The sequence below is a fragment of the Triturus cristatus genome, chromosome 3_1 (assembly GCF_964204655.1).
Source record: "Triturus cristatus chromosome 3_1, aTriCri1.1, whole genome shotgun sequence".
Classification (NCBI taxonomy): Eukaryota; Metazoa; Chordata; class Amphibia; order Caudata; family Salamandridae; genus Triturus; species Triturus cristatus.
This window is the reverse complement of record NC_140583.1, coordinates 363546308-363566438: the sequence shown is the minus strand read 5'-3', so window position 1 is coordinate 363566438 and position 20131 is coordinate 363546308. Positions and strand designations below refer to the sequence as shown.

At 42.0% G+C, this 20131-nt stretch overlaps 1 protein-coding gene across 2 annotated transcripts in view; it reads right to left on the bottom strand.

Moving 5' to 3' along the window:
- Positions 1-20131, bottom strand: part of RFX7 (regulatory factor X7) — a 472709-nt gene that overhangs the window by 91293 nt on the left and 361285 nt on the right. For both annotated transcript variants that reach the window (XM_085644129.1, XM_085644130.1), the window contains exons 6-7: positions 12080-12164; positions 802-1009 (exon numbers count right to left, since the gene is read on the bottom strand). In XM_085644129.1, coding sequence (XP_085500255.1) covers positions 802-1009; positions 12080-12164 — 293 coding nt within the window. The remainder of the gene's footprint in view (positions 1-801; positions 1010-12079; positions 12165-20131) is intronic.

Genomic DNA, 20131 nt, shown 5'->3' with positions numbered 1-20131 from the left:
CAGAAAGCAGCTAATCTGAAAGCAGCCCGAGATGTGACGTTTGTGTCTGTAGGACTGTTTCTGAAGCAAATGAATAGCAACACCCTCCAACACAGAACCAAAGAGTACTTGAATTCATGTTCTGACATTAAGGATGCAAAATGACTCAACAATTGCTAAGCTGTTGCAAATCATTCAAGAAAGTATGTACTCATGATTGCCAGTAGTGAGTGATTCTTCTGGACACATACAGGGAATAATAAGGCTCTGCTAAGGCAGGGAAGTAGGGTTAATGCCGCGTGTAATCTAAAAAGGGCAAAAATTGTCTTTTTTAGTAAACTATTTGGAAAGTTCTAAAATACTTGTCATTTAAGTTGAAGATACTACCAGGAAAGTGAATGCCAGTGGGATGTACCATCCTGGAGATTTCTACAGTTAGGTCTGATATTTCATGCCCGCAGAAGAGACGTAGTACATGTAAAGTATTAGCCAAAAACAAGTAACTAGAAAACAGAATTTAGAAGCACAAGGATGACTAACAAATATATAAATGGTATATAGAATGAAAAGAAAAGAGCCTTGGGACACCTGCCTTGACACTTAAGTGCGTTTCTTATTAAGAGTATGTGCACATGATCAGGGAAAAATAACACGGCTACCTCAATAAACATTATACATAGGCTCAGGGCTCATCAAATTGCTTTCTTTCAAAGTAACACTAACTTTTTTATTTTAAACACAAACAACTGTTTAATTGGAGAAAGAAACATGAGTAACATAGGAAATGGCATATGTGGCAGCTGACTGATAACAAAGGATTACCTCCTGAAACCCCAGACATCACCGTAAGTGCTGCCATCGATTTTGTACCAATGTAATGGCTTTTCACAAGGTATCGGCCTAATTCCAAAACAGAATCAAACTGCTGGCTTAAAACTTTCTGGGCCCACTCGCACACAAGTCGGCAGGCAGCAGAAACAACTTCCTCGTCTGCACTCTGAAGATGTGCTGAAGGTTCCATGCCATCCAACTGAAAGAGAACAAAATACCTGCTCAGATGACAATAGGAGCAAAGTACAAGTACCAAAAAACAATTCTTCATTTAAAAAAAAAAAAAAAAAATGCGCGTTTCTGAAATTTACTGAGAGGGCCTGTGAACGTCCACATGAGCATTTAGGTGTACTACACAGACCTGGGAGGGGTTGCTTGCAAGTGCACACTGTTTACCATCAAAGTTTGGGTCGCAGTTTAGTGGTTTTGGTGCGTAAGCAGGATATGATCCCTTAGGCCTGGGATCACTTAGGCGAATAGTAAACCACTAATCAATTTCGATCTGGGTCTCCTGGTGCACAGCGAGTTATACATGATAGCATATTCTTCCATTAATCATCAATTTCTAACAACAAGTTAATCACAAAGAAGTAGGCATGTTAGTAAATAATTTAATATTTCCTTTTTTTATTCATTTATCATGGGGGGGGGGGGGGGGGGGGAGGGGGGAATTTATTTATAACCCAAAAAATGCACTTTCCCCCCCAATACATGTCTGGGTTGACCCGTCATGAGGGGGCTTAGGTTAGTTAAAGTGAAAGCAGCTCTATGGATGAGGGCGGTTGCCGTTGGGCAGAACACTAATAGGCACATAAGTCTGGAAATCCAGAATTTCATGAAGCGATGTAGGTTTTGTTTCTTGTGCTGTGTAGGTGTTCCAAAACATTCTTTATCATCTGCTGCTAATTATGACATTTATAATCTCTTTAAAAACTCCTCCACTTTTTTCTGGACCCAGTGTCATTATTTGTATACACATCTAAGCAGCAATCCATAACACTTGATTTACTGACTACAAGAAAGTATGAACTTGCTATTTAACATCTTTTATGCCTTACACAGCCCTCCTTCTCTCTAGCTGTCTCAAGCTGCAAGACAACAGTTTTTTTAATTTACCCTACCCCTCAAAGCAACTATTTTCTGGGGGAACAAATATTACTGAGCCCTGATGTGATAAATGCTAACATTATGTCTAGCTTTACGTTTGTTTTGTAAGCTATGAGAGTGGGGTCTTGCATATTGACTACCATTAATTAAGAAGGCTCTGTAGAGAAAAAGAATGTGTATTTTTCTTATTCTTTGCACAGGATTTCGCAACTAACTTTACTTTATATGTTCATATCGTATTAATACCGTGCATTGTGGTAACTCGGGTTAACATGGTCCATATTCAACCACTTGTAAGGTGTCTTTTCAGTTTTTTAAAAATATTATGCGGAGCCTTTACTCTTATTGCAGATAGTAGATAGCAACACATGAGTCTTAAACAATAACTCTCTAAATTACTAGCTCTAGAGAACCTGAGTTGACCTAAGTAGTAAGTATAACCATTTTATGACAGGTAGATAAGCCACCAAAGGTCATTTGTCAAGAAATACCCATTCGGCTCAAATGACCTTGAGATGACAAGTGATCCAAAGCCAAATTAAATTCTCCAGCAATGCGTCTGGTATTAATCTCACAAACCACTTCTATGTATGTGATGTTTGTATAGGCAGCGGAGCACTGCACAGGGTTAATATTATCAACAAAAGATGGTAGCTGGTTTGTGGACTCTTATTGCATCAGGATGCAGTGTTCTTTATAGATGTGCATCTTCAACTCTTGACTTAACCTGAGCAGGGTTGGGGCAGTCCTGATGGATATGGGGAAGTTGTTACAGTATGTACGCGACAACTTCCCCATACATTCTCTGCATTTATAATAACCCCAAAATCTTTTTTAAAGGCAGGCTTTGCTTCTTTATTTAGAAGAGAAAACACATCTGTAATAAAAATAGAGAAAATGTCCTAAAACGTCAACCAAACAGACATGGCTACAATATGAATTCTAACAAATCACTGATGCTCTGCAGGTAAACACACCATAATTCCACCCTATTCACTGACCAGACATTCATACGTCACCAATTACATCATCGACATCAACGAAGCAGCGCTGGGGGCAGGAGCACCCAACACAGGATATGATCGAATTAAACGCACGCTACTGGCCTATGTTGAAAGTTAAAACTCATATTTTGAACCCAAGGCCAAATCATTGTTTTAACCTTACGAGGTGAATACATGAATACCATTACACTGGGAAGTAGTAGGATAAAGTTACCTTTATGCTGGCTCTGTTACTTAAGTTCATGTGCTGTTTCTCTTTGTCAAACTTGTGGGTATTTTACAACTTACTGGCGGAACTGTTGAGACTGATTAACTCAGACTTAGCAGGCCCACGTGCACTTCATATATTGTAGGACTTTATTCTGCCCATATGCAAGAAAATCACTAGTTCACTTCTTGGCCAATCAGTGTGTTCTTTTTTTTTAATCACTGCCGAGGAGTCAGCGAGAAGGTGTGATAATGAGAAGGAGAATATATTCCAAGATGAAGAGTCAGCACAAAAAAAGTAACTTATCACTTACATTAATAATGGTTTTCAAGGCTAAAACTCTACTGCAATGCCCTGCTGTGCGTTATTTCACTATCCAGTGGTTGGGTCTGGAATTATCTTCAAAATGAATAAGTATATATTTTTTTATTTTGAGCTGTGACGGTCGATGGAGACGGTGCCCTATGACAATATTGACCACAATGCATAACCATGATCTTTAGATGATTTTTCCTTTCCTAAACCGTTAACCTGTTTAAACAGGACCTGGTTTTCTTCTTGCAATACCCTCCCTTCCACAGGAAGGTGGGAGGGAAAATGTGAACTTTTATTTTTGCAATATGAAGCTAATTTACATTTTCATGCTGAGCAATGGTTCTATAGCAGTTTGCTAAGGTGGAGGGTTTGATGCCAGAGAAGTAGCAAACAGTTGATTTAGTACTGTCTGTCCTACTTGTGCCTCCTTTCTTGCCTGAATATCCCCAAAATAACTTTTAGTAAAATTTAGTAGCGGTATATACAAAGAAATGGCCAGGTGGTTGTAGCACATGCGTTTTTTTATGGACACAGCTTAAATGAGTAATGAAGCTCGCTTCTTTTCTGCAAAGTGTGCCTTGGGCATTTGATCTATGCTTGTACCTGCTTATGTGTAACAATTTGACCATTTTCACAATCCATCAGCTAAGACCCCTTTTAAAACAACTTTATGTCTGCTCTGTGATGACTACGCTAAAACTCTTTCGGCTGATAAACAAGGACTTTGGAAAAAAACACAGGGTTGCTTTGGAAATTTGACAAACTTTGGAATGAACGTAGGATGTGAATATTTATAAATGTGGATTTATTAATGGTGATGCGTATAGTTATTTACAATCTTTATGAAGGGTATCTTTAGTGCTAGGTGCTTTAAATTTGCCTTATGCATCGAGACAACATTAGTTTGCTGAGAACAGTATATAAACTCCAAGTCGGGGCTGGTGATCAGCGGTTTTCACCCCTTCTAGAAGACTGGCATCTGAAAGACTGATGCCATTTTTGTTCATTTAGTATATGCCACAATAGCAGTTAGAAGACCGCTTATGGTTGCGTAATTCAGTTTAGAGTTCAATACTTACATACATACAGTAGCATAGGATTTGGGGGACAACACAAAAAACACTTACCTTCTCATGGTGGTCTCCGTCTCTCCTCCGTCATTGCTGACGAGTCCCGGAAGCACACAGGCTCCACTAAGCCAATCATAATGCTGCAATGCAGCATTGTGATTGGTCTGAGCGCAGTGGTTCGGCGCTCAGATAGGGACAGGGAACCTGCGCATGTTCCCCACCAGGTTGTGGATTACAGCCTGGTGCATGCACGCCGTCTGAAGTGACAGCGGTATGCTTGAGGAGCCTCGCCCCACCTTGCGCTTGTTTGGACATATACTAAGCTTTTGAATAGCTTTCAATTCTGGTGTCTGAGACCAGGAAGTTTTTAATCATTCTCAATTAGCCACAATTAGAATTCCCACTTTGATTTGATAGAAGGTCCATACAATTTTCTCAACTTTTCGTCCTGAAGATTGTCTAAAGGATTCATACGCCATGAAGACTGAAACGCCGACACTTCCATCTATTTCCCCAGTGATTCATTGCCTTAAGGATATGTTTTCTGTTTTGATCAGATTCAATTTCCGTTAATTTGCTTTGGAACAGATATTTACACTAATGACCCAGAGGCATCAATTCCTTGACATCATTTATTAACCTCGGTCATTGTGTTTTGCTATAGGTTTCTGTACCCCTTTTTGCTTATATTAAATAAGTCTGTATTTTGTAAAACTAACACTCGTTTCTGAGAGTATCTGTTGGTTGATTTATCATGATCCAAATGAGCAAATTAATGTATTGATTGTTCACCTGAAAGTCACCGGCGGGGACTTACTGACATTGTTAAAATTGTTTTATCCTGTTTTTTGAATGAAATCCCTTTTAGGCACTATCATTGCAAAACATTTTATAAACGGTCTTGGGGCTAACATTAAGCCAAATGGGATGTTAATGTTAGGAGAAAAGGAATATGTTACTTACCAGGTAAGAATCTGTTCATATCTTGTGCTTCTCTAGATTCACATGCTCTGCATACTATTGCCTTCTAGTGTTGGGCTTGGAAATTGCAAGTTGTTTTTGTTCAAAATAGTCTTTCCAAGTCATGAGGTACTGGTGACTCCTCCCTTAGTTGGCAATGTGCATGGGCACCGACTCAATTGTTAGACTATTTTTGCACAGTGATTAAGTGCAAGTACGGAGAGGTGAGTAGCGAGGAATATGGTGCCCATGCAAATTGTGTACAAAAGAAACTACTGTTAATGATAAAAATATGTGAAACTTGGCTCTGACATTTGGGATGAGGGTGGACATGTGGGAATCAATAGATGCTTACAGAGTAGGCAAAATATTTTGTTTGTAGCAGGAGTGGCTGTAGATACACATGCTCTGCATAGACTGTAAAGCAGTGGCTAGTCAGTGGACGGTGCAGCTGTCTTACACAAGAATTCTTAGGACTCTTTGGCCAGCCCTAGGCTATTGTCGGGCAAGAATGTCAACACAGTAATGCTTAGTAAAGGTGTGTGGGTTCACAATGTAGCTACTTTACAAATGTCAGCAATAGCAATATTTTCTTGGAAAGTCACAACTACCTCCTTTTTCCTATTAGAGTATGGTCTAGGAGGAAAGGGGAGAAACATCTAGGCTTTAGGGTAGTATGTTTGGATACATTAAAACTAACCATCTAGCTATGCCAGCTTTTGATATTGGATGCCATTTATGGGGATTAGCACAAGTTACAAAAAGCTATTGAGATTTTGTCTTGTTGATGTAGTATATCAGAGGCCTTTTAACCCCTTCGGTGCTCATGACGGAATGGTTCCGTCATGACCCACGGTTGAGCTGTGCTCATGACGGAACCATTCCGTCATGACCACACCCGCGCAAGATTCCGTCAGCACAGCGGCGGAATCTGCGCAGCATCGAAGGGGTTAACAACCACACTATGGAAAGCCCTCTCAACTACCAAGTCTGGTTAAGGGAAAAAGACCGAAAGCTCAATAATCTGGTTGAGGTGGAAAGGGGATACCACCTAAGGTAGAAACAATGGGTCTTTTCTAAGTACTACCCTAACCGAGTGTACCTGAATGAAAGGTTCTTCTAGGGTAAGATCCTGCAATTAACTTATACCTCTCAGGAAAGTAATAATTTTTAGGAAAGCTCCCTTCCAAGAAGGGAACTGCAAAGGACAGGAAAGCAGTGTCTCGAATGTGGGACCAATGAGTCTAGTGAGTACTTTACTGAGGTTCCCTAGGGTGGCGAGAGGAACCCTTGGTGGAATAACTCTAAAGGCCTTCCATGAAGGTTTTAATAACTTTGATCCTGAATAGAGAAGAATGCTCCCTATTCTCCAAGCCTGCAGTAAGAGCTACAAGGTGGAAAGGTATGAAGGAATATGCTACTCCTGATTTCTAAAAGTGAAGCAAATAATAGAAGATATCTTGGAACACTGGGGTGAGGGAGTCCTAAGTTGTTAGAATTACAGTCGTGGACACATCTTTTCCACTTTGCCACATAGCAAGCTCAAGCAGTAGGTCTGTGGTTTTACTTTAGGATGTCTATACATTCTTGAGAATGACTCAAATAACCAAACTCTAAGATCTACTGTGCAATATTGCTAGACTGAGTTGTCTAATTTTCTCTTGTTCCTGAGTGTGACGGTCTGGCCTGTTGGGAGCTTCTTGTGAGGGGTAACTAACATCTAAAGTAGGGTTGAGAGCCATGGTTGCCTGGACCATGTGGGAGCCACCATGATAAGGTGAAGGATATTTTGCAATACCTTCCTTACCACAAACAGAAGGAGTGGCTGAGTAGGAAAAGTGTAGGCAAATATTCCTGACCAGTTTATTGATAGGGCATTGCCCATGGACTGTGGGTGTGGAAACCTGGGGGGTGAAGTTTTAGCATTTTACTTTTCCATGTGTGGCAAAGAGGTCTATTTGAGGGAATTCCCAATGTTGAAAGTAGGCAAGAAGAACTTGTGTGTGGAGTTCCCACTTGAGGATGTGTTGATGTATCCCACTGAGCAGATTTGCAAAGTCATTCTCATTCCAGGTAGGCATGCCAATAGGAGGTGTATCTAATGGTGAATGCCCAATGTCAAATTCTCTGTGCTAGTGTTGAGATCTGTAGCAAGTGAGTGCTGCCTTGCTTCTGTAGGTAAAACACTGCGGTTATTTTGGCTGCTTTTATTAATACCACCTTATTCCAAATAGTCTGAAAGAAGGTTTGAAGGGCTAGTTGAATGGCAAGAAGTTCAACGTAACCGACGTAGAAGCCCCGTTGCCGGGGAGACTATAGACCCTGACTGTCATGCTGTGAAGTTCTGGGGAATCCTAACCTATGAAGGAGGGAGATGGCAGTTTGAGTGTCTGCTGGACACTGCGATCTGCCTGTGCTTTTAATCAGCCAATCATATAGGTTTGGAAGATTTGTGAGCAGCTGATACCACTGAAATGTTTGTGAACACTCTTGGGGCTCTAGTGGCCGCAAAGGGGAGCACCTAGAACTAGTAGTGTTTTTTGAAAAGGAGTCTAAGGTCGAAGACTGGTCTGGTTCTTTGGGATTAGGAAATATAGGGCATAAACCCTATTACCCTGATGTTGTAAGGGCACTGGCTTTATTGCCCCCTTGAGTAGGATCGCATGTACCTCTTGAAGGAGGCTCTGGTGTTCCACACGTAAGGTGTGCATACAAGGTGGAATGTTTGGTGGGGTTGAGCGAAAGTAGATGATGTCTAGAACTAAATGATCTGTGGCGATTTCTGATGGTGATTTCCATCTCAGTCGTGGCATGAGGTACCGACGGACAGAGCGGGGCCTCATTGACAGGAGCGGATGCCCGGTGAGGTCAAACCCCTGTATTTTACGGATGAACTTCACGTTAATGCAGAGGAGTTTTGTATAAATCCTAACTGTATGTTAAATAATTTAATATCTCTTTGCAACCTACATTGGTGCGATTGCAGTAGCTGTCTTACAGTTCTTTCAATAATTAAGGTCCTAAAGAAAGCCGAGGACAATTTGTCCAGCCGCCTGAAAAATTGTCGACCAGTGGTAGCAGTTACTCGCTGACAACTGCTTAATCATTGTTTTTAAGAAGGATCGCATTTGAACTTTACACATTTGATAAGTGCGTCTCTATTGCGAATGCTTTTTTAATCACATATTTTGTTTGCACTGCACTTATTCACTCTAGATACTCACTCTAGATGGTGACTCTATAAAAGAGTAGATAACGTCTTTTACTGTTATCCTCCTTCTGTCCTCCTTGTTCTCTCCGTGAAGTAGACACCTGTTTTTTAGAGATAGATCTCCTTTCTTTAAGACCTCGGATTATTTGTGAGTGTTCGATTTATTGGATAGGGGAATTAATCCGGAAGGGTCTCTAATTTCCCTTAGACCCCTTTTTTGTGTGATATTATGTAACAGAGTAAGCCATGTGTTATTCATCTGTGTATGATCTGACTTGGACAATGTTAGCTCTATTTGCTATGTATAGTGGTTAATAAATGTACATAGCCCTGAGCACCGAGGCTGTATATGTGCTTTCTACATCATTTTTTTTCCAGTTTATGAAAACCTTCAATAAAGATCAGTTTAAAAAAAACTCACTGGGAGAGTTTTATGGCGCTGGAGCTGGAGCTGTATTGGCCTAGCCAAGGTCGGGAGAGTTGAGGAGCGAGGTCCTCAGTTTCTAGCAGAGTTCAAGAACTGAGGAGGAGGCTCTGATGTGCAGGGACAGGTTTTCCAGGCTTTAGGAGGAAGGTAGGAGAGACATGAACACCAGATTTGGAGCTGCATATGCGCGGATGTGTGTGAGTAGGGGTCTGACTGAAAGGAGGTATCTGGTAGTGTTGTGTTTCATGCAGTTTTTTTTTTTTTTGCAGAGTTTTATATAACGCGAACTTGACTCGAATCCAATCGGGTATCAGAGCGCTTTACATAGCACCAGTTACGTTACATGAGGAGACACATTCATTTTTTGTTAGGCACAGGGAGATTAAGTGATTTGCCCAGAATCACAGGATGTTCAGCGTCATTACCGAGACTTGAACCCAGTTCCCCAGGTCCGAGGTCGAGCGCCCTAGCCGTTAGGCCAACTCCTCTCCCCTAAGTTGTTGAGGAACGTGGGGCAAATGTTGTGTAGGCTTTTTATGTGTGTGGAAGGAGTTTGAAGAGTGCTCGTTTGTGGATTGAGAGCCAGTGGCGCTCGTTGAGGAGCAGTGTGATGTGAGTGCGGGGCGGGTGGGTGAGGGTGAGCCTGGCCTTTGAGTTTTGTATTATCTAGAGTATTCTTGTCATTTGAGCATTAATTACAGCATAAAGGGCATTGCAGTAGTCCAGCTTGCTGGTGATGAGGGCTTGAAGGACGGTTCTGCAAGTGTTGATGAGGAGCGTGTTGAAGAAAGAGATGTACAGGGGCAAGGATGATGCAAGCATGTGGGGTCATACAGACGTTGAACAGAGTAGGGGCCAAGTGAGGATCCTTGTGGAACTCCACAGGTGTGGTTGATGCCGATTGAGATGGAGGGTGGCCAGGCTGACTGACATGGCGCGACCTGTCAGGAAAGAGCAAATTCAGCGAAATACAGGACCTTGGATCGTACAGTTGTTGGATTAGGATGGGGTGGTACACTGTCTCTAAGGTAGCAGAAAGGTCCAGTAGGAAGAGGGCTGTGGTGGCACCTCTTTTCATGATCATTCGGATCTCGTACTGTGGTTGGGTCTGAATCCGGATTCAGTGGCGTTGAGGAGGTGGTAGCCAGTGAGGTGGGTGGCTAGACATTTCTTTATCTTTTCCATCTTTTCCATTTACTGGGTAGGGTAGCAGGGAGAAAGGTTAGTAGTTGGCTAGCATATTCAGGTCTGCTGAGGGTTTCTTAAGTAGTGGGTGGGGGAGTCCAGGCTTATGGGTAGGTGGCTGTGATGAATGAGTTGTTCAGGATCAGGGTGAGGGGTGCGGATCCAATTCTTCGATGAAGATGTGGTTAGGGCAGAGTTTCGAGGGTGGTCTGGAGTTTCTGGACTGCATGGTTGTTGTGGTTTCTTGAGTGGGAATGGAGGACCAGTTGGTCAGGATTGTCCTCTGGGTGTTGGTAGAGATAGGTAAGAGGGCTGCGAAAGTGGAAGGGTCCAGTTGGGGCTAGAAGTTTTCATAGATGCTGGTGACCTTGTTACTGAAGAATAGGGACAGCTGGGTGCAGAGGTCCTCAGAGGGAGGTTACAATGGTTGAGCTTGTTTTCGAAGAGGTGACGTTTTTCACTATGACAGATTACCTTGGCGCTGCTGGTCTTCCTTCGATTCGGTCAGTGAGCAAAGAGCATTTGGTGTCTCTGTTTTGCTGTTGATAGCGTCTGACAGTGGATTTATAGGTGCTTTTTTCAGTGTCGGTCCAACTTTGTCTCCATCTGCATTCAAGTTGTTTGCAGTGGTATTTGGTGAGCTCGAGCTCTTCTGTGCACTAGCTTGCTTGCAGTCAGGTTCTCATGGCTTCGAGAGGAGCCGGGATATCTGTGCAGACAGTGATCCAGATGTTGAAGCTGCAGAAGGATTCGGAGAGGTTATTGTTGCTTTAAGCCTGGTGGTGTAGGAGTCCGGAGGCCAGGATGCCTCCAAGATTTTGTGCCTGTTGGAGGGATATGCTAAAGTTGATAAAGTTGTGGCCTTGTCTTTTGTGATGTTGCTGAAGCTGGTGAAGATTAGGTACAGTCGGTGTCCTGCGGGATGAGTGGGGTATTCTACTTGCTTCTACTTGAGGTTGGATAGGTCTTCGAAGAGGTTGATCGTGTTGGGATCAGTGAAGTCCTCCAGGTGGAGGTTGAAGTCAAGTCAAATATAACTATTTAGGCACAAGCCATAAAAGTGTACAGTAAAGAAGATAAAAATACAGTAATAAATAGAACTCTTTAAAAAGGAGAAAATCATAAATAACAGCGTGACAGCTGAAGTCAATAAGGAGGTAGGAGGCACTGGAGTCAAGGATCACGGGTCGACGAAGTCCACGATGGTGCTGCCTAAGTTGGTGCGTGGTCTGGGAAGGCAGTAGACGAGGGAGACGCTCAAGGTATAGTTAACGGTGATGAGGCATTTGAAGGTCAACTGATCGTGAGTACTCATGCTCTAATCCTTTTTAATCACGAGTGGCTTATAAAAAGCATCAAATAAATATCTTAGACGGATATCATTGTTGAATTTGTGTTCAAATATTGCTGTTAACTTGTGGGACGAACACAGGTTTCGTAGTATCTAACATTGGGTAACATATGCTACAAATTAGTCCTTCGCCCAAAGGTTAAACTACATTGTGTTATCGATTATTTGGAGGGATGGGGAACCTATAGAAGAGTCAACTCAAAGAGTCTCTTTATGAAATAGATATTGAACTCAAAGGAACCGCAGCACAAGCTCATTAAGATAGCAACTTTGTTTATATAAAGCCAAAAGGGAATAGGCAGTGATAATAAATAGGTTTCTTGATAAGAAACTATTAAGACACTGCGACTAGCATGCTTGGAGAATTCACAAACATATAAACATCTTTTGCAAAACTTCTTATCTACTTGTTAGAAAGTAAAATTATTTACCCCATCTCCTGTTTTATGAAAGTCCAGGTTGGGAAGTGATGGCATCTGAACAAAAGCTTTCTTCCTTAGTCCGCTGTAGCAATACGTGATAACGACAAATTAAGGAAAACATTTTTTTTCATCTCTGGCCTAAAAATACTACAAACAAAATGGCCTTCAATATTTTCATTTTAAAATGAATTAAACAGGTATGCACACAGACTTACCTTTATATTTTAATTTTGTATAATTTTAATGAAAGCTTGCAGTAGATAAAAGTATTAATTTGTAATCTTAAATCTCACTTGTAGGATTGTGAAATAATGTGCAAAGCATTTCATTTTCCCACCTCTAGCAGGATCTTAGAACACTTTTATAAGAGAAATATTTGCCTTAATACATACACAAATAAAAGCATATCTGAAATTAAGTACCCTTTTTTTGACAATGGTAGACAATTAGGAGCGTAGATTGTGAGGAGACACAAATCCTACTAGCTTCTACAAACCCTTTCACCATCAACAAAAACATACACAGACATAAATTGGCATAGAACGATAAAGTGTTTTTCAGCGTTGTTTGGCCGTTTAGTTTAAATATTCAATAGGCAAAAAAAATTGGTTCATGTCCTGACATCTCTGTGCTCTTCCACAAAAATCCAAGAAGGGGCTGCTACTCACCCCAATGTGCATTAGAGGAAGACAAAGTGTCCAGATACCGAGATGAGTAAGCCTTATTGGACTGAGCTGAGAAAAAAGGCGCTAGAGCACAATCAGAGAAGACGCTGACTGCTCCACTCAAATATGATGATCCAGTTTGTCTTCACTGCTCAGTGGTGACTAGAGTGTGCATTCTTAGAGTTGCTGAGCCTGGTTGTGGAAGTCAACAGGTTAAGAGGGTCCTGTGGGCTCACACCACTGTTTGTGGCTATTGGGGGCACCCAAAAGGAGTAGAGAAAGCAGAGATTTATTTTTGAGGACAAAAAATTGAAGGGGTTAGAGGCAGGTGATGGGACACATGACCTAAAAGGGCTTGACACATGGGCCCACAATGAAATGTCAAATTATGAATTTCAACTCGGAACTATCTGCGAGATCTTTAAAGAGCATGCATACATCTGATTTGATATTGATAGTGCATCCAGTCTGCAGGGGGTGGGGGGTGGGGGGGGGGGGGGGAGGGGAGGGGAGGGGAGGACATATTTCTGGTTAAAGGGAGTTTCTAAGGGGAGTTTACTGAATGACGAGAAAGTGACCAGCACCCTATAATTATATTGTATTGTATGTGCAGATGTTCCTTGACCTTTCTTTGAGAGAGAACAAGAAACGGAACCAACCATAACTAAGTGACTAAAGCTGGATGTCAAATTTAAACTGCAATTTTCCTGGTGCTCTACTTTTATCTGAATAATCAACACCATACACGCAGGAACATTTGTTTGGGCATGGACATGCTTCAACTTACAGAAGCCGGCTAGGAGTTTGGAAAGAGGGAGAAAACCCCTGAGAATGAGAAAATGGAGATGGTAAAAATGTGCCGAGGGGAAACTGAAGAAAATAAAACGAGGACCACCAAACATGCAATAACAATCCGAGAATAATGAGGTGACTTTTAAGAGGCAAAGTGATCAAAGCCAGAAAAGCTGAACCTTACACTGGTAAATTTGAAACAAAAGCAAAAACATTTATTACTGCTTAAACAAATGCTTTGAGGAGGAGATTAGGTATTGGCTTAATTGAAAATGTACCCTTAGATTGTTCAAACAACTACACAGCATGCAAAGCCAGATCTAGTTTTTCACAAGAAAACTGTGATCAACACAATATCAGCATCGAAATACATCTAACCCTTATATGCAATGGTTAGGCTAATCTTTTTCAGTAATACAGGTCTTAACACTCCACTTAAATGCAGCAAATATTTACACATGTCTACAGTGGAAACACCTGATACAATGCACTGTAAGTACCAAAATGGTTTCTTACCTGCATACGTAGTTTTGCAGCTTGAAGAATTTTCTGGATTTACATGCTGTGCATTATTCCACCAACTAGTGGTTGGGTCCGGAATTATCCACTATAGTGGTAGTCCTTTTTCTAGTTTTAGTTTTTTGTTGTTGGGCATCGACGGCTTGATGATTTAGGGTCCAATTCTGCCTCCTCTGACGTTATAGGCCCGCCCCAGAAGCTACCACTCCTGGTTACCATCTTCAGATTCTTTTTTTTCTTTCTTTGTCTTCTTCTTCCATCTTCTAGGGGAGGTGAATTGGTCACTTCAAGCTTCAAATTTACTCCTACAGGTAAGAAACAATTTGGTTTTGCAGCGTGAATCTTTTCTGGATTCACATGCTGTGTATAGATTTTGTAGCGGTTTTCTAAATTTTTGGTTGGTTGGGATGAAGATGCTCTTAGATTGTAAACAGGTGTTTTAGCACTTATTGTTGCACTTGAGCTTCCTTGTTAATCTGAATGTCTATGCAGTAGTGTTTTGTGAACATGTGTACTGATGACGAAGTAGCTGCCATGCAGATGTTCTGTAAAGGTTTGTTTCCTAGAAAGGCAATAGTTGCTTCTTTTTTCGTTGTTGAGTGTGCACTGTTTAGTTGTATGGCTGCACTTGTGTGACAAAGTTAGATGGTTACTGAAATCCACCTAGCTATGGTGCCCTTAGTAACGGGCTTTCCCATATTGCGGTTTGCAAAGTAAACAAATAGTTGATTTGATTGCTGCTGGTTTTTGTCTTCTCAATATACTACATTATTACTCGTCTTGCGTCCAGTTTGTTTAACACTTTCTCTGCTTGATTCTTTGGATTTTGGAAAAAGCTTGGAATTTGTATTGTTTCATTAATGTGGAAGTGCAAGATTAACTTTGGAAAGAACCGTGGATCTGTTCTCGTGACTATTCTGTCCATGTGAGACTCAGATACTTTTTACTTGGAGTACTTTACGTTGCTTTGTAAGACTTTTCTAACATCGCATATTTTGGTGAAGATAGTTTTTGAGACATAGGTCTCTGTAGGAACAAATACGGAATACGTTGCATATGCAGTTACAGATAATCTTCCTATTCAATTTTTGCCCTGAGGAAGTCGATGGGTCAATGACGAAACACGTGTTGGCTACATTTATCATCTGGCTGTGACTGTATCAACCCAGTGTATTGATGTACTATTAAATGTGATTCTACTGAAATACAAAGTGAACATTTGCAATTAAAGAAAAAGTCTTTAACAATAATACATATACGAACTCCTGGACATTATTATTTTTGCTCAGGATAAAACGTATTGTTATTCTGTCCATGTGGACTTGCAAATATGGTTCCTGAATTGTGAGTGCCTGTATTTCACTCAGCCTGTGAAGTGATCTTATAGCCACCATAAGGGCTGTCTTTAGTGTGAGCATCTTTAATGTGACTCTGTGTGAGACTTAAAAGGTGTCCTCATTAGTTGAGTTAGCACTACATTTAAATTCCATGTGGGTGCTGGAACTTTTCTAGGTGGTGCTATTCTCTTTGCTCCTTCTAAGAAGCGTTTTATTACTGCTGTGAAAAAACGGTTTCCTATATGACCTCTTGGATAGGCCACAATCGCAGCCAAATGTATCTTAAAGGATGCATATGTTAGTTTGCAGTCCAGTAGGTGTGTAAGATATTTTAGTAATGTTGCCGCCTTAGTGTTTTCCTGTAATAAGCCCTTTTTTATACACCACAATCGGTATTTCCTCGATTTGTCTCTAACACTTTTTCTTGTTGGTCTTCTTGATTCTCTGAGAACAGCCATTATGTTCTTCGGCAGGTCTAGATGTCCAAATTCTAAGTCTACAGGAATCATGCAGCTAGACTGGAAGACTCTGGTCCTGGGTGTAGAACTCTCTCCCCTTCCATTGACTGCAGGTCTTGTTGTTTAGGTAATATCGAAATGTTGCCCTGCGCCATTTCTATTAGTTCTACAAACCACGTTTGCCTTGTCCACTGTGGGTACTTAGTGTTAGTGTCATATTGCTCTTTTTGCATTTCTTGATCACTCTGTGCAACAGTGATATTGGGGGAAAGCAATGCAAATATCCCTGACCAGAACTCCTGTTTTTTGGAGTTGCAAATAGGTTTACCTCTGGAGTTCCTCATCTCCTGAATATCTGTTTCAGTACTGCTTGACTGAGTTCCCATTAATGGGAGCTTGATGCCGGTCTGCTTAATCTGTCCACTTCTACGTTGTCTTTTCCTAGCAGATGAACTGCTGTTAAGATATATTTGTCTCGGCACTGCCCACTTCTAGATTTCTTATGATAGCTTTGATAGGGCAAAATAATCAATACCTCCCCGTTTGTTGATGTAGAACATTGTAGTGGTATTGTCTATTTGGATTAAGTTGTTCTTCCCAAAATCTCTTTCTGGAAGGCTTTTAAGGCTAGGAACACGGTCTTTTAGTTCCAAGACACTGATATATTGGACCGCATCTCTTTGCCTCCAAACACCTCTGACCTTGAGCGAGCTCATGAGAGCTCCCCAACCTGTATGGGAGGCATCTGTATTTGTGATTACTGTTGGCTGGGCCAATTTCCTTCCTTCTGTTATATGTGATCTGTTACACCACGCCATTTCCTCCTGTAGTTTTTGCGTGACAACCACTAGTTCTTCCCAACTCCCTGTTGCTTGTGGCCATTAGCTCTGAAGCACTGCCTGAATAGGTCTCATGTGTAATCTTGCATATGGACTCTAAAAGATGCATGACGCCATCTTCCCCACCATTTTCCCCACAGTTCTCACTGTCAGAGCTTTCACCCTTCTGGTAACCGTGAGTTACCTGAAGTATTGACACTATTCTTTTTGCCGGGATATACCTTCCCAATTATTGAATTGATTCTTGCTCCTAAGAACAGTTTTACCTGTTCTGGATTTGCTGAAGAAGTTTGCTCTTACTAATCAATCATCCAGGTAGGGATGAAAATGTATCCCCTGTCTTCTCAAGTGTGCCATTACTGCTGCTAGATACTTTGTAAACACTCTTGGAGCTGGTTTTATCTCGAAGGCCAGCACTATGAACTGATAAAGAGTCTTGTTCACCATGAATCGCAAGTACTTCTTGTGTGTTTGATTCACTGGGATGTGTAAGTAAGCATCCTCTAGATCTATAGTTGCCATGTAATCCCTTTTTTGCAACTGTGGTATGACCTCCTGTAAAGTTGTCATTTTTAATCTTTGTGTCTTTATAAACTTTTTTATGACGCTGAAGTCTAGAATAGGTCGTAGAGATCTATCTACCTTTGGGATTAGAAAATATGTTGAGTAATTTCCTTTCTTGATCTCTTCTCTGGGCACCTTTTCTATTGCCTTTTTTCCAGCAACTTATGAGTAGATGTAATGCTTCCTTGTCTGAATGCAAAAAGAACAATTGATGGACAGAATGCAGAACAATGTCATACATTCACCCCAGTACAGAGATCTGGGCCTAAATCCTTCGTTTTTTTGCTCACCATGCCATTCCAGTCCGAACCCAGCCATATGCAAATCAGTCTTGACCCTGTGCCCAATGGGAATAGTCCAGCCCGTAACTTTCAGGCCAGGTCCTCCCTGGACTGGAAGCAAGGATCCTAGGACCAGTTTCAGGGTTTCACCCCTCATCAGCCAGGATAGCTTGACTCCAGTGGCATGGAGAGCACGGGACCCACGTCTGGGCATAACCGTCCAACTCGGGGTGACAAATGCAAAAAGAACAATTGATGGACAGAATGCAGAACAATGTCATACATTCACCCCAGAACAGAGATCTGGGCATAAATCCATCATTTTTTTGCTCGCCATGCCATTACAGTCTAAACTGGGGTGGCATGGCGAGCACAAAAATGATGGATTTAACCCAGATCTCTTGACTGGGGGAGAAGGTTTTGATTTGTTCTGCATTCCATCCATCAATTGTGAGTCTTTTGCTTTCTTGCCCCAAGTGCGCCGGGTATGCCCAGACATGGGTCTCAGGCTCACTGTGCCACTGGAATCAAGCTATCCTGGCTGATGAGGGGTGAAACCCTGAAACTGGTCCTAGGATGCTTATTTCCGGTCCAGGGAAGACCTGGCTTGGAAGGTTGGGCTGGACTGTTCCCATGAGGCACAGGGTCAGAGTTAAGTGGATTAGCCAGGCTGCCTTGTAGAGGTGATAAAGAGCCCCTGGGATTAACCAGCTCGGCTGGCAGGGCAGTGTGCTGTTCCATAGGAATGCCAGCCCAGGGGGAGAAGTCGTAAACCAAGGTCTTCAAAGAGGAGAGCATAAACCAGTGTCATTTACAACTCTGAACTTCCCACGTTAGGCAGATGGTAGGATTAAGGAAGGTATGAGCAGATGCAGGGGGGAGAGCCTAAGTAAATTAGACATCCTAGGGGTGTGTTTAGCCAGCTCTTACCTCCTTGCTGGAAAATCAGCCATTATGGATTTAGAAGATGTGATGCACTCTGGGACAAAGTAATGCCACGCTCTACAGGATGTGGTCATATATTGGAGGAGTTACCCTGCTCCCATTGGTCAGAAGTGACCACCTGCTTGACCCATAGAACTAGGAATAAGTATCTGAGAGGGGCAGAGCCCTCCAGATCTGCTGCTTGAAATGTACTGAAGCAAGAAGTGCCCTGTTGAGAAGTTTTGCTGTGCAAAGATTTTTAAGGCCTGACCTCTGAAGACTGTACCAGCGGAAACTATAACCCTGTGGATTATTTTGCTGAAAAAGAACTAAAGAGTGGACTCCCTGAAAGCTACAAGTTAAAAGAGCTCAACTGGAACTTCAACTAAATCTACACCTTGGAGAACTACCAGTGGATTTGTAAGGGTTTTGTAAAAGTGGATTGTGGGAACTGAAGTCCTCAACTTTCAAGGACCATCTTGGAGCTTCCAGACCCTTGGAGTGAGTTTGAGACACTATGGGACCCCTTGAGGAACTTCAGGAAGAGGTTCAAGAAGTTTGGAGAACTTTGGAGCAACTTTGAAAAAAGCTCCACAGAGGGACCGACTCAACCTGGCCAGCCAGTCTGCCTGCCTTCAACCGCGAGCCGGCCAAGCCATCCAGGTTCGTCCCGCTAGAAGCTACATAGGTCCAGCTTCTAGAGTTTGGCCGGGACTAGAAGAAAACTGAAGCCGGCGAACCCTCACCGGATCCGGCTACATGAGGTGCGTCGAGAGACCCCGCGAGAAAAATCTCCAGAAAAGTTTCTAAGTCCGCTCGTAGAAAAAGTGACCGGGAGCAACCGTGAACGCCAAGCCACCTTCCTTCCATCGCGTGCCGGCCTGGATTCCTGGGTTTCCCCGCTGAAGCGATCTTGAGAAATATCTAAGTCCGCTCCAGGGAGTTGACTGGGACCTCGTCACAAGTCAATCCGGCGAACCCTCACCGAATCCGGACTGACTGGGAGCTTCGAGGAGCCTCATGAAGAAAAGCTCCAGAAAAGTTTCTAAGTGTGAAGGTAGAAACTGAGACCAGGACCTGCTGCAAGCTGTAGCCGCTCAGGGCTCTATCGTTCCCAGCCTGAAACTCTGACTTTGGCCCGGTCTATCGCGAGCAGGTATCACAATATGGTGCTTTAATCTTCTAAGTGCTATATTTTATTACATCTTTGAAAATTCATATCTCCGGTTCCCTACATTGGATTTTGTCGTTTTGGTGTCATTTTAAAGATAAAAATATTTCCTATTTTTATAAATTGGTGTTGGATTCTCATTATGTGTTGTGTCTTAATTATTTACTGAAATGGTGTTTTTAAATGCTTTACATACCTGTCTTTGAAGATAACCCTATCTGCTCGCACCCAAGTTACCAAGGGTTGAGCATAGGAATAATTTTCTAAGACCTATGCTGAGTCCTACCATGTGTTAGAGGCCTTATTGCCAGTAGCAGACCTACATTTGCCCTTACCAATAACCCACTTTCCAACATGTGGTGGCAGCGGTGGGATGAGGACTTGTGTTTAAAAAGTACACCTTTCAGTGAATGATTTAAGATTATAAAAATCCTCTAAATTGCCTTAGAACAAAACTTTTGAGTTTGATTTTTGGAATTTGGACTAAACTGTTTTTAATCCATTGTTTTGA